This window comes from Harmonia axyridis, chromosome 1, assembly GCF_914767665.1.
Source record: "Harmonia axyridis chromosome 1, icHarAxyr1.1, whole genome shotgun sequence".
NCBI classification, from domain to species: domain Eukaryota; kingdom Metazoa; phylum Arthropoda; class Insecta; order Coleoptera; family Coccinellidae; genus Harmonia; species Harmonia axyridis.
Window position 1 is genome coordinate 46,444,636 of NC_059501.1, and position 13,403 is coordinate 46,458,038.

Here is a 13,403-nt window from a genome sequence, read left to right on the forward strand (position 1 = left end):
TGAAGTGTCTTTTAAAATGGAAATGACACAATATAAAGACTAAAAAACTCACTAAGCCAGATGAAAACTGCCTAAGTCAAAATATTTCAAATGTAAAGTATAATATTTAGGTAATATAAGTCAATAATATATTCTATTTTTTTTTTTACACAACTGACATTCTTTTCTTCCTTCTCAATTCAAATATTAAGGTGCGTACACATATAGAACAAAATATCCCGTCGTAACTCCTTCGCGTAACACTGTCGTACCATCGTAAACGTAACATGCTTGCCGTTCCATCTTTACAACAGAACAGTTGAGTTTTACTTGTGTGCAATGGAAATTGCTTCTTTTACAGGGTGTTTCATAATATATACACAGGACTTCAAGATGTGATAACTCGTCCAAAAATATTAAAAAAAGTTCCTATTAACTTACCTTCAAAAATGCACCATTTTCGAGAGAGGGTGTTGAAATTGAAAAAATAATCGTTTTTTTTTGCGAATATTTCCGGTACCATTTATAGTATAGAAAACAGCTTTCATGGTCATACGCTTGAAGTCGACATTTTTCGAGATGAATCAACTTTTATGTTGAAAAACATTTACTGTAAACCTTTTTTTTACTCAATAACGACAAATTAACAATTTAAAATTATTTTCTGAACAATACTCACGAAAGCCGTTTTCCTTACGACCAAATCTCCAGTATTCCGGAAATTTTCGCAAAAAACAATTTTTTTTGAAAATATCAGTTGAGTCAAAATAAAATATTTCAAAAACAGCAGCAGAGTTGTAGTTTTATTGGATTACATAATGTTACTTAGGAAATATCAAACACAAATATCCCATTAAATTTATTCAGTACCATAACTGTTTATAAAATTAATAGTAGCTTCTTACGTCCACTCCATAATAGCGATGTCTGAATACACAAATAATATATCGCGACTGAGTATCGCACCTGTCTACACATGGAAACAAGTAGTGCAACATAAGTGCACAACATTTCTCAGATGCGGTGGTAAAAAACGACCAACCATAAAATACATTATACAACATTTTAAGCCAATTCCATCGGGAATTTATCATAAAACCCTACGGAGAAATTTGAAATCTACAGTTTTTTATTGGAGCTTTGATATTCCTGTAGAGTGAAATGTTTTTTTCAGGTGTTATTCTGCAATTCTGTTTCTACTAAAGATTATCCGAAAATTAATGAATGGTTAACTCTAGTGGAAAAGGAAATGAGATTTACGTTGGCTTCAAGTTTAGCAAATGCTGTTCAAGATATCAAGCAATTCAAAGATGGAATTGATCCTAATCTATACATGGAATGGGTGGACAAGTATGAAGCTCAAATTGTTGTTTTAGCAGCTCAAATTCTTTGGAGTGAAGATGTCGAAAGTGCTTTGGTTAAAATGAATAGCGAAAAACAGAAGGAACCACTAGAAAAAGTTCTCCAACAAGTAGAAAACACTTTAAATGTTTTGGCTGACTCAGTTCTTCAAGAACAGCCTGCATTAAGAAGGAAAAAGTTGGAACATTTAATCAACGAGTTTGTTCATAAAAGAACAGTGAGTCGACGTCTTATTGCTAATGGAGTATGTAGCAATAAGGCTTTTGAATGGTTATGTGAAATGAGGTTCTATTTTGACCCCAGGCAGAAAGAAGTGTTGAAGCAATTAACAATTCATATGGCTAATGCCAAATTTCACTATGGATTTGAATATCTGGGCGTTCAAGACAGATTGGTTCAAACTCCACTGACTGATCGATGCTATCTGACTATGACTCAAGCCTTAGAAGCCAGACTTGGTGGATCTCCTTTTGGTAATTATTACATTTTATATTCTGAAGAGTATACAAGTAGCTATTGCAAATAATTTGTTTTGATAGTCATCTTTCTTGGCATGAAACGATATAATTTGAAGTATGTATTATTTGTTATAACCGCTAGTTATTGAATTAGCATTCATCTCTTTTTTGCAAGCAGAGGTTTTTACAAACAATGCAATTGTTTTTTGGTTGCTAGTTGTATTTTTGAATTAAAAATAATTTTGTTAATTTTTTCAATTTTACTGTGAAGCAAAAGTTATTTGTCTATACCACGTTTCAATCTCTCTGTCATTTATCTGCCAAAGAAAATTTAAAGATAATTCTTATACAATAGTTTATAGAGATTGTTCATTGGATGTTTAAATGAAAAGAACATAATTATTTTAATATCGTCGGACTATCTCGTTGGAGTGCGTACTTTACTGCGATGTGCGTCCGTCGGGTCCTCAAATTCAAAATCTTCTTTGTCCAGCGTCCATCGCTACACCTAGCCACAGTATCCCCTGTCATATTCCGCAGTTGCTTATACCCAGGTGGCCCACATCGGTCCAGCCGAATATTTCCGAAAGTTTGACTCATAATAATTGTGTAGGTTTTGCAATTCTACTTATGAAAAGTATTTAGCGATATTTCAAGAACTGTAATTTAATCACAGATACAAGTCTTCACAGTTCCTCGCTACTAATAAACAGCGTGAATCGTGTTTAATCCTAAAAAAGTGTTGTATGATTCGGATAAAAAAACATGTAGTGTAGCAAACTTAAATTGGTTTCTCAGCAAAGTAGACCATGCAATTCAAGCAACTATTGGTTATGTACCGGGTTTTTCACCATAATTTGACCCCCCCTTTAACTTTGTTACTAAAAGGGGCACAAAAAAATGTTTTCTACAAAAGTATCACGAAATCAACTAGTACTTTTCAAAATGATTTCACAGAACGAAATATATACAGGGTGGGCAACATATTGATTGCAACATCATTTTTTCAAATGGAACACCCTGTATATCCTTCTGTATTTGATTAGCTCTTATTCCCCTGATTCCGAATATATAACATATGTTTGGTCTATCTCTCTTATTCTGAGTACCACAGAGTTTCAAATTTTTAGAACCACCTGGCATTCTCAGTAATCAGTTTTCAAGTGGAAGGCTGCGATAACTCAAAATGCCCTTTTTTGAGTTATCTCGTTGGCAACGATATGACATACATTTTTCACTATAAATTGGAATTGGATGATTTGAATGCAACTCCATATATTCTCTCCTTGTAGCTTTCTTATTTTTATTGTTCTTCAAATAAAGTGAAAATATTTCAAATTTTTCCGCTTTTGTGTAGTGTATATTCGATGAATAGTTTCATTCAATGGCAAATGTATGTCATAAATCTTTGCCCACGAGGTAACTCAAAAAAGGGCATTTTGAATTATCGTAGCCTTCCACTTGAGAACTGATTACTTAACTTGCCAGGAGGTTCTTAAAATTTGAAACTCTGTGGTACTCAGAATAAAAGAGATACGCTACACATATGTTATATATTCGAAATCAGGGAAAAAAGAACTAGTCAAATATAGAAAAATATACAGGGTGTTCCATTTGAAAAAATTAAGTTGCAATCAATATGTTGCCCAACCTGTATATATTTCATTTTGTGAAAGCATTTTGAAAAACTCTAGTCGATTTCGTGAAACTTTTGTAGAAAACATATTTTTGTACCTTTTTCAGTAACAAAGTTAAAGGGGGGGTCAAATTATGGTGAAAAACCCGGTACATTCATATTCCAGAACTCTATTTGCCCCTTCATCAGGATGTTGAAAATGTTATTCTCTTTTAGAGAACCTCACTTGAACATTTCAAATTATTAACAAAAATAATCAGTTAAAACTTGTTGGTGACGCCAACTTTTCAAAAGGTTAGCTACTTACACCTAAATTCGTTTGTGTAAACGTGAGGTCCCCTAAAAGAGAAAAACATTTTTGGCATCCTGATGAAGGGGCCAATAGAGTTTCGAAATATAGATGTACAGGGTGGGGAAATTTCGATGTTTTAGCACTACATCTTTTAAACCAGAGTAGATAGACAAAATCTGATACCCCATCCTCGGTCTTTTTTTCTGAGAAACTAACAAGGGTAGTATTCATTTTTGGCCACCTTCTTTTGTTTTCGAGTTATAAGCGAAAATTGGAAAAATGACGATATCGAAAAACATTTATATAATAATAATAATAAAGGCTTTTATTCTGCTATATATTTCTCTATATATATATTTATTCTGCTATATATTTCTCTATATATATATATATATATATATATATATATACAGGGTCTTTCACGAGGAACCTCAACCATATTTATATGGGAAACTACTGAACGTATTTTCATGTTCTTTTGATGTAACATTTTTCAGTTTTGGTTGGGAAATTCTCTCTGAGCGGGAAAATTCGAAAAAAAAAAAATCGAAAATAGAGCTCCGCTGAAACAAGAATAACTTCGAGGTTTTTGGATGGAAAATTTTCATTTTTGGGATTTTTCAAGATGTAAGATTGATGTATCCACTTTAAAAATCGAAATCGCGATTCATGATACAGGGGGTGAAAAAATCGCTTTCAAAGTTAGGGATGACAAAATCGTAAAAAATCAATTTTTTCAAATTAGAACCCCATTTTTTTATGGCAGATATTGAATCTACGTTAAAAAATAATGTGAGTGTATGCATCACACCCTTGCCCTAAAATGGATATTTTCTGAGTTATTCACAAAAAAACTGTTTTTCGTTTGAATTTTCAGCTATTTCTTTTCCCTTCACGCCAAAAAGATGAACTTTTCAGGAACTGTTATTTGAACCATGCTGTAGATTATTCACCCCTTCTTGAAACCGACTTCAAGTTACTATTAGGAGAACCATGGCAAACTCTCGCAGTTATAACTAGAGAAGATGCTCAAAATTTGACCGTTAATTTCTAGACATTTATTTATACGTCTCAGGAATGCTTCGTGCGTTGCTCTTCTTATTTCATCGGGAGGAAGAGATCTGCAAAAGTGTTTAAAAACCAAATTGAGTTTCAAAACTATGAATCTAAAAATCTAAACAAACCTGAACGCATTTCTGACTCGTTCTATGCAGTCCTCTTTATCAGTCAGGGGAGTTGAGTAGACAATATTTTGTATCCTACACCAAACATAATAGTCTAAAGGAGTTAAATCGGGAGAACGTGGTGGCCAAAGATGTGGACCATTGTTCGCCAACCATCGATCTTCAAATAGCCTGTAGAGGATATTTGACACATTGAGTGAATTGTGTGGAGGCGCGCCATCTTGTTGATACCAAGTCATTGTGGTTCTGTACTAGCGGCTCAGTTATTTGAGTCAATATGTCAGAATATCTATCTCCTAAGGGAGAACATTCTTTAAATAATGCAAACATGTGTAGTGTTCTATCTTACCAGTTAAAGTCCCATCATAAATGTGAACATCGAGAATTGCATTATTTTTGATGGCGCAAAAAACATTGAAACTCCAGGTCTCTTGAAAGTTCCATTGTCTGAAGTGGTGGTTGTTCTCTTCATCCCAATAATGGCTGTTATGCCTATTGAAAGAACCATTCTTTGTGAATTTAGATTCATCTGTCCAAATTACCTATATACAGTCCAAAAAGTTTTCATTCTCTTGAAATCGAATCATCATAGCTTCGCAAAACTCTGTTCTCCTGACGAAATCAGTTTCCTTCAAATGCTGTACCCTATTGAATTTATATGGGTGCATTTTATGTTTTTTTAATATTCTCCAAACACTCGATTGAGATAATCCCAGATCAATCTCGGCATCTTTGAGAGAATTTTGAGGATTCACACGAAAATATGCAAGAACTGTAATTTCGTTGTTCTCATCTTCTACTACACTTTTTTCTCTGTTTATAGTTTTCTTAACGAAAGATCCGACATTTCTCAAGTTTGTCATGGTTCTGTTAATGGTATCTCTCGTTGGTCTGGGTCGGTCAGGAAACCTCTCAATGAACAGTCGAATCGTTCTATCTACAACTTTATTACATTCTCCATGAAGTAGAATGAGATTTAAATAATCTTCATTGGTAAAATTAGGCATAGTGATCGATTTTATAACTTAATACGAATTATCACCAAATTAATAGTAAACACAAAATGCTACTGAATAAAGAGGAATTTGGCATATGTAATTAATGAAATCTATCATTAAAAAAAAAGAATGTAAAACATGGTAAGTTTTTGCATATGGTTCATAAGGAATTATTTATTTATCACTGGAGAGAAAACCGATGGCCGATTAGTTGAAATAAAGAGGTTTCCGATACAAATTCGAATCAAAATTCGCCATCTATTTAGGAACAACCTGTAACTTTTTTCTCTTGCATATTAGGGTAGTGAAATCTAAAACATGGTTTAAGTAACAGTTCCTGAAAATTTCATCTTTTTGGCGTGAAGGGAAAAGAAATAGCTGAAAATTCAAGACGAAAAACAGTTTTTTGTGAATAACTCAGAAAATATCCACTTTAGGGCAAGGGTGTGATGCATACACTCACATTATTTTTCAACGTAGATTCAATATCTGCCATAAAAAAATGGGGTTCTAATTTGAAAAAATTGATTTTTCACGATTTTGTCATCCCTAACTTTGAAAGCGATTTTTTCACCCCCTGTATCATGAATCGCGATTTCGATTTTTAAAGTGGATACAACAATCTTACATCTTGAAAAATCCCAAAAATGAAAATTTTCCATCCAAAAACCTCGAAGTTATTCTTGTTTCAGCGGAGCTCTATTTTCGATTTTTTTTTCGAATTTTCCCGCTCAGAGAGAATTTTCCAACCAAAACTAAAAAATGTTACATCAAAATAACTTGAAATTTTCTAAGGAATCTAATTCTGCAATAAAAAAATGGTGTTCTTATTTGAAAAACGGAAGTTGACGTCATTTCCGGAAAAACCGGAGGTGCTCATGCCTTGAAAATATTTTAGATTTCATCAGCATCGTGAAATACTTATAAGTGCTGAATTTCATGAAAATACGTTCAGTAGTTTCCCGTATGAATATGGGTCTCGTGAAAGACCCTGTATATATTTATTCTGCTATATATACAGGGTGTTTCAAGTTCGAAGGCCTATTAGACGTTTCTGGAGAACGAGGCCGATTTGAAATCCGAAAATTCCGAATATGACATTGTTCATGATGCCCTATTCAGCTAAAATATTTTTGAAGTTCCTGCACTTCCGGTTATACAAGAATTAAAAAAAAAAATTCAAAAAATATTTTTTTTCATTTTACATATTAGATATTATCAATATTTCGATTTTCAATTACTCTTTGCTGAAATTATTGCATTTATCCTCATAGTTTTCAAAATATTAAGGAAAAACCGAAAAAAAGAGATTCCATTCATCGTGAATATGGAATTAGATATTTATAATACAAGTGCAGAAGTTATTGATATTCTCCCAAGTTTTCAAAATGAACGAGTGTTAGAATGAGCCCTCTGTACGAGTTTCAAACATAATTTATCGATTTCACTGCCTTATTGAAATTAACGGAAATTTCCATAAATATCTATTAGTGATTTTTGCATTGAAAAATGTTGGTTGGCAGAACAGTTTTCTGGAATTTTCTGCTTTGATAATGAAAACAATTGTCACATGTAAAAAAATGAGATATTTTAATTTCTATGGTCATAGAGTATTATTGCTAGTCTGTCTGGAAACAGATCGAATGAAATTGAACTTCTCTAAGTAAATGAAAGTGAATCCAAAGTAAATACTGAATCGAAGCATTTTACGTGTACGCAAATTATCCGTTTCATTGAAGTGCTCTTTGGTAAACCACATTTTTTGTTTTTTGGTCTGACGTTAACACAAACAAAGCGGATGGTTTCCCAACTCGTGAACACGAAACGTATAACTGCCCATGTGAAATGTGATTTTCTAAATTTATCCCGCAAACACTAAGCGATTGGCCTTGCGACTTGTTAATTGTCATTGCGAACGCAAGGCGAACTGGAAATTGCAATCGTTTGAAGTCAAACGGAAGATCAGTCGGAATCATTGGTATTCGAGGAATACATACATTTTCACCTGCGTACTTTCCGTTATGGTTGCTTCAATCAAATTCGGCATAAGTCTTTTTACCGAAAGTCGAGTACCGTTGCAAAGTCGCGGTGGATTCAAATTACGCAATATCATAATACCAACTTTGAGTTGCAAGTTATGTGGTGGAAATCCTGGTAACTCCAGAGAGTTCAAAAACTCCGTTGGATAATTTACTACATCATCGGGATTTGTTATGGAATCAACGGATTTGTATGTCGCCAAATCGCCAGCAATTTTTGATTGAATGGTGAAATTCAGTGCGTGTACATCATTATTCTTTGCGGCAAGAATTGTTCGTTGACTTAACCAAGCATAATTCTGATAATTCTCACTAATGTTTGGGAAAACATTTTCAATGAGAGCTAATTGAGAACTAATCGTCAAAAGTCGTTGGTAAGAGTAATTAATCCAGATGTCGCATCAACTGGGACTTTTCCATTTCCAACAGCTAACAATTCTTCGCTTAAGTTCTGTGAATACACTTGTTGCTGGCTTGCATGTCTTGTGCGGCGGCCGATGTTCGCACGTCGTCCTCTAGGCATTTTGGACTATGGACAGAGTGGTGAATTTAATCTCAAATGCACGATCCACATAATTTTCACAGTTCAACTTACCACCTTAAAGACAAATGCCTGCTGTTGAAATTGAATAAAAATGTGCACGATACACGTGATTGATTTGATGGTTTTCAATTGAAATATCAGGAAACGAATAACTTATTTGTTTTACTTTTTTTTTTCACAGTGAACACAATACCGGTTTGTCACATGAAATCAACTGAGCAGAGAACAATGAGTAGCTGTCAAACAATGTATCACGCACCGGCGCCATCTAGTTAAAATATTGGTTTGTAGTACATGCTATGTATCAGAGATGGCGCTGTATGTGAAAAATGATTTTCCTGCTTTTCTGTTGAAATTTTTCTTGAATTTTCTTTGCTCTAAATCTCACGGAGCCCGAGACCTTTCCAACGAATGCAAAACCGTGGAAATCGGTTCGTGCGTTTTGGAGTTATAGCGTCAGGAAGGAAAACCCGACTTATTTTTATATAGTAGATATCCTTTTGAGAAACAATAATACAAATTATCCATTTCAAACAATAAAACATATGTGTCGATGAATCTCAGTATTAGCAGAGGAAATGTAACGTGCCATCATACATTTCAACGTATGATACAAGAGAACAGATAAACACCTCAGCAAAAACTTTGTCTCCCCGTATCGGTGTAGTGACTGGTTTGTGTAAACGTTTACAGAATAAGCTGACATAATTTATATTGAAGGACTTCCTCTTCAACCAAAACAAAATTTTCTTCATCCTCTCTTTTCACCAACGGTTGACGACTCTATAATTTCCAATTGTAACCTAAAACAAACAAAAAAACTAGAAAGGAGTACTAAGTATTAGTTTTCATTATATCGATTTGAAGTTAGCGACCCATTCTAAAAAAAAATCTGAAACTGAATGGATAGCTTGGAAACCACCATGATATTTATAAATTGTACAATTAATCACCAAGTGGTCAATGGTTTCTTCTACACCACACTCACATAGTGGGCTATCAATAGAATTCCATTTGAAGAGCGTACTATTACAACGACCATGACCAGTCCTAAGTCTATTTAAAATACACCAAATTTTCCTAGGAAGATTGAAACCTAGAACTTTTTCTGAAGGATCAACGATAAGACTTTTGTTGAAGACGTTAGAAGAAGTCCATTCCGAACGCCAAATTTCCCTGTCGCTTTCATTAGATTGAAGGAAGGTATTAATCCATAAAGGTTTGCGTGATTTCAATGTAGCAGTTCCAGATTCTGGGAAGTAGGATACAATTGGAAATAAGTTCGGATAGAAATTAAATTCATTCCAAGATTTCTTGACTGCAACCTGTCTACGAATATGAGGCGGAACTTTATTTAAAGGTTTAGATCTAATAGTTCCACTAATATAGAAACGTTAAGCTATGCATCAATTTTATGAACATGAGCACTATTGAACCAAACAGAACAACAGTATTCAGCAGCAGAAAAAACCAAGGCCAAGGTTGCTGTACGAAGAGTGCCTGGCATCAGCACCCCATGAAGATTCTGCAAATTTTTGGAGGATATTATTCCTCGACTTCAATTTCACATGCAAATTTTCCAAGTGAACCTTGGAATTCAAAGAAGAATAAAGTTTAACTCCAAGATATTTGGGAGTTAAATTATGATTTTTCAAGACGGAATTATTGAAAGTTACTTTAAATTTTCTGTATTTTTGTTGATTATTTGAATGAAAACAGGATACTTCTGTTTTATTTGGATTAGGGCATAAGCGCCACTCAAGAAAATAATTTTCCATAATTTTTAGATCTTCATTCAAGGTATTTTCAATAATTCCAAAATACACCCTGTACAGGGAGGGCAAATACAAGAATGCCACTAGATTCTACGTAAAAAAGTGCCTGTTTAATGTTTAAATTTCAGAGCTCTATCATCAGTATTAGCGGAGATATAAATGTTTTTCAATATCGCCATTTTTCCAATTTTCGCATATAACTCGAAAACGAAAGAAGGAGGCCAAAAATGAATACTACCCTTGTTACTTTCTCAGAAAAAAAGACCAAGAATAGGGTATCAGATTTTGTCTATCTCCTCTGGTTTAAAAGTTGTAGTGCTAAAACATCAAAATTTGCCCACCCTATACATAACCAATGGTCGTTTGAATTGAATGGTCTACTTTGCCGGGAACCCAAGTAAACTTTAGTTTACTGGTTGAAAATTTTACGGCAACTGTTCCTTTAGAGATAAAATCTGGTAGCTAATGATGTTAAGTATTTTGCTGATGTGCTAATAGACAGTGTTAAGCTTGGGTCTTATTTTCGATGGTACGTTGTGATTCGATAAATATGTTCCCAAAACTATTCACACGCATACAATAGGCTTAGATTACTTTTCTATAAAAAACCCTGTATTCTTCAATAATGTCTATAAATATATAATAAAAATTTTTCCGATACATGACTATTTTGAAGAATTTCGTATTTTCATGATTACTTAGCTCAAAGGTGTTGTTTATTATTGTGCAAAATTGTCCTGCGTCCTATTTTCGCAATTTATACGAATTTATTGTATTTTCACTTTATTTTGATTCAATAGCACCCTGATGATGTCAATAGAATTGACGAAACAATGACTCGCAAGAGAGTATTATTTTCCTGAAAACTGATCCATATACAGGGTGTTTCCTAAACATGCGGCAAAAATTCAGGGGGTTGTTCCTTGGACTATTTTAAGCATGTTTTGTCCTTGGATGATTTTTGAAAAACCTCTTTGTTTCGAAGATACAGGGCGAACAACATTTTTCATATTTTTAAAATTAATAATAGTTTAAATGAAAACGCGTACCGCACTGTGTTTACTAAGTAGGTACAATTTATTTTTTAATTTGTTTAACAACATTCCAATTACTAAAAACGGCCAGTTTTTTGACTAAAAATTGATAAGTGCAGATGGTAAAGGAATACAGATTAAACACGGTTTTCATTTGAATTCGTTTGCTGGGTGTAACTTAATAAGAAATGATCCTGGTGTTTTTGAAAGGGTTCAGCAGTCAATGAGGAGAAGATTGGATGCTTGTATGCTGGCTAGAGGTGGTCATTTTCAACAGTTTTTGTAGGTTGAGTCGAATTTTCATGTAATTTTTCATAATGAAATGTTATTATCTGAAATTTTGTTTCCCCTATATCTTCGAAACAAATAGGTTTTTCAAAAATCATCAAAGGACAAAATATTCTTAGAATAGTCCAAGGAACAACCCCCTGAATTTTTGCCGCATGTTTAGGAAACACCCTGTATAGTACATCTAAAGTCACTTGGAGGAAGCTGAATATTTCGATTATACAAGGGTTGTCCAAGTTTGCAGAAATTCGTTTGGGGCCATTGAATTTTCTGCCTACCAATACTTTCAAATAAACCCCGGTATTTAGCGGATCACAGTATCCACTTCAAAAGGACATCTATGGCCAAGCGTTTTTATGGACTAGTTCAAGTGACTTTGGATATACTTTACCACTAAAACAACTCATTCTAATATTCGAAGATTATAGAGAATTTCTCATTGAGTAATTATCTTATTGGATGTACTTAGGAAATTCGATTCACATTCTGTTCATGTTTTAGGTCCTGCTGGTACGGGTAAAACAGAATCGGTAAAGGCCCTTGGAAATCAACTTGGTCGATTTGTCCTTGTATTCAATTGTGATGAAACCTTTGATTTTCAAGCTATGGGAAGAATATTCGTAGGTCTTTGCCAGGTGGGAGCTTGGGGATGTTTTGATGAGTTCAACAGATTGGAAGAAAGAATGTTATCAGCGGTTTCTCAACAAATACAAACAATTCAAGAAGCACTCAAATCACAAATGGAGAAAGAGAGTTCTAAAGCGGGTTCTACATTATTATCAAGTATGTTATAGTCAAGTCAGGGCTTATTGACATGGAAGTAGGCCTTGAACGTCCAGTCGCAGCTTTACTTCTAGTTACAAAAATATCACAAAAGAATTTCTGTGATTTCATCATAGAAATAACAGTATTATATAATTTTCATAATTTTTTAATTCAAAGGACCAGGCAGCAGCCTAATGGAAAAATTGTCACCAGTTAATTTTTCTGAATTTCTATTTTTATATTATTTGATAAAGACTTATTCATTGAAATTACTTATATCTACTCTGATATTTCTGTAGGTATAAATGTGGAATTAGTTGGAAAACAAGTCAGAGTGTCTCCAGATATGGCAATATTTATAACAATGAATCCAGGATATGCCGGAAGGTCTAACCTTCCAGATAATTTGAAGAAATTATTCAGGTCCTTGGCTATGACAACTCCAGATAGGCAACTCATAGCTGAGGTTATGTTATTCTCGCAAGGCTTCAGGTCTGCTGAAAAACTTGCATGTAAAATCGTTCCATTTTTCAAGTAAGGAACATAAAATTAAACAATTAAACCGGTATTTTTGTTCATAATTTTTTTTAGGTTATGCAATGAGCAACTTTCAAATCAGTCTCATTATGATTTTGGTCTTCGTGCACTTAAATCTGTACTTATTTCTGCGGGTAATGTGAAGAGAGATAGAATTCAGCGTATTAAGGAGGAAAAAGCTCAACAAGGCGAAAAAAATATAGATGAGGCAAGTATTGCCGAAAATCTACCTGAACAAGAAATTCTGATTCAATCAGTATGTGAAACTATGGTGCCCAAATTGGTAGCAGAAGACATTCCATTACTGTTTAGTCTTCTAAATGATGTTTTCCCCAATGTTTCATACACAAGAGCTGAAATGAAGGGTAAATACAAGTATAATTCTACAAAACGCTATTAACGGTAGATATTTTTCATTCAAACAATTGATAAGTGATAATTGAATAAAAGATCTGAAGATGGGACGCGTTATGTCACCCCGAAACTAGTCATCCAATAAAGAACCTTTGTGA

The 13,403-nt window shown here is 33.8% G+C and overlaps 1 protein-coding gene and 1 long non-coding RNA gene across 2 annotated transcripts in view; one reads left to right on the forward strand and one right to left on the reverse strand.

The window, feature by feature from the left end:
- LOC123675346 (dynein heavy chain, cytoplasmic) overlaps positions 1-13,403 on the forward strand; it is a 263,591-nt gene that overhangs the window by 104,679 nt on the left and 145,509 nt on the right. Inside the window, exons 13-16 of the mRNA XM_045610709.1 lie at positions 1,154-1,814; positions 12,091-12,372; positions 12,654-12,888; positions 12,946-13,256. Coding sequence (XP_045466665.1) covers positions 1,154-1,814; positions 12,091-12,372; positions 12,654-12,888; positions 12,946-13,256 — 1,489 coding nt within the window. The remainder of the gene's footprint in view (positions 1-1,153; positions 1,815-12,090; positions 12,373-12,653; positions 12,889-12,945; positions 13,257-13,403) is intronic.
- On the reverse strand, positions 4,983-5,585 carry LOC123675570. Its single transcript, XR_006746790.1, has 2 exons — positions 5,261-5,585; positions 4,983-5,207 (listed from the first exon to the last, which is right to left on the reverse strand). It is a non-coding gene; the product is annotated as an uncharacterized LOC123675570 (long non-coding RNA).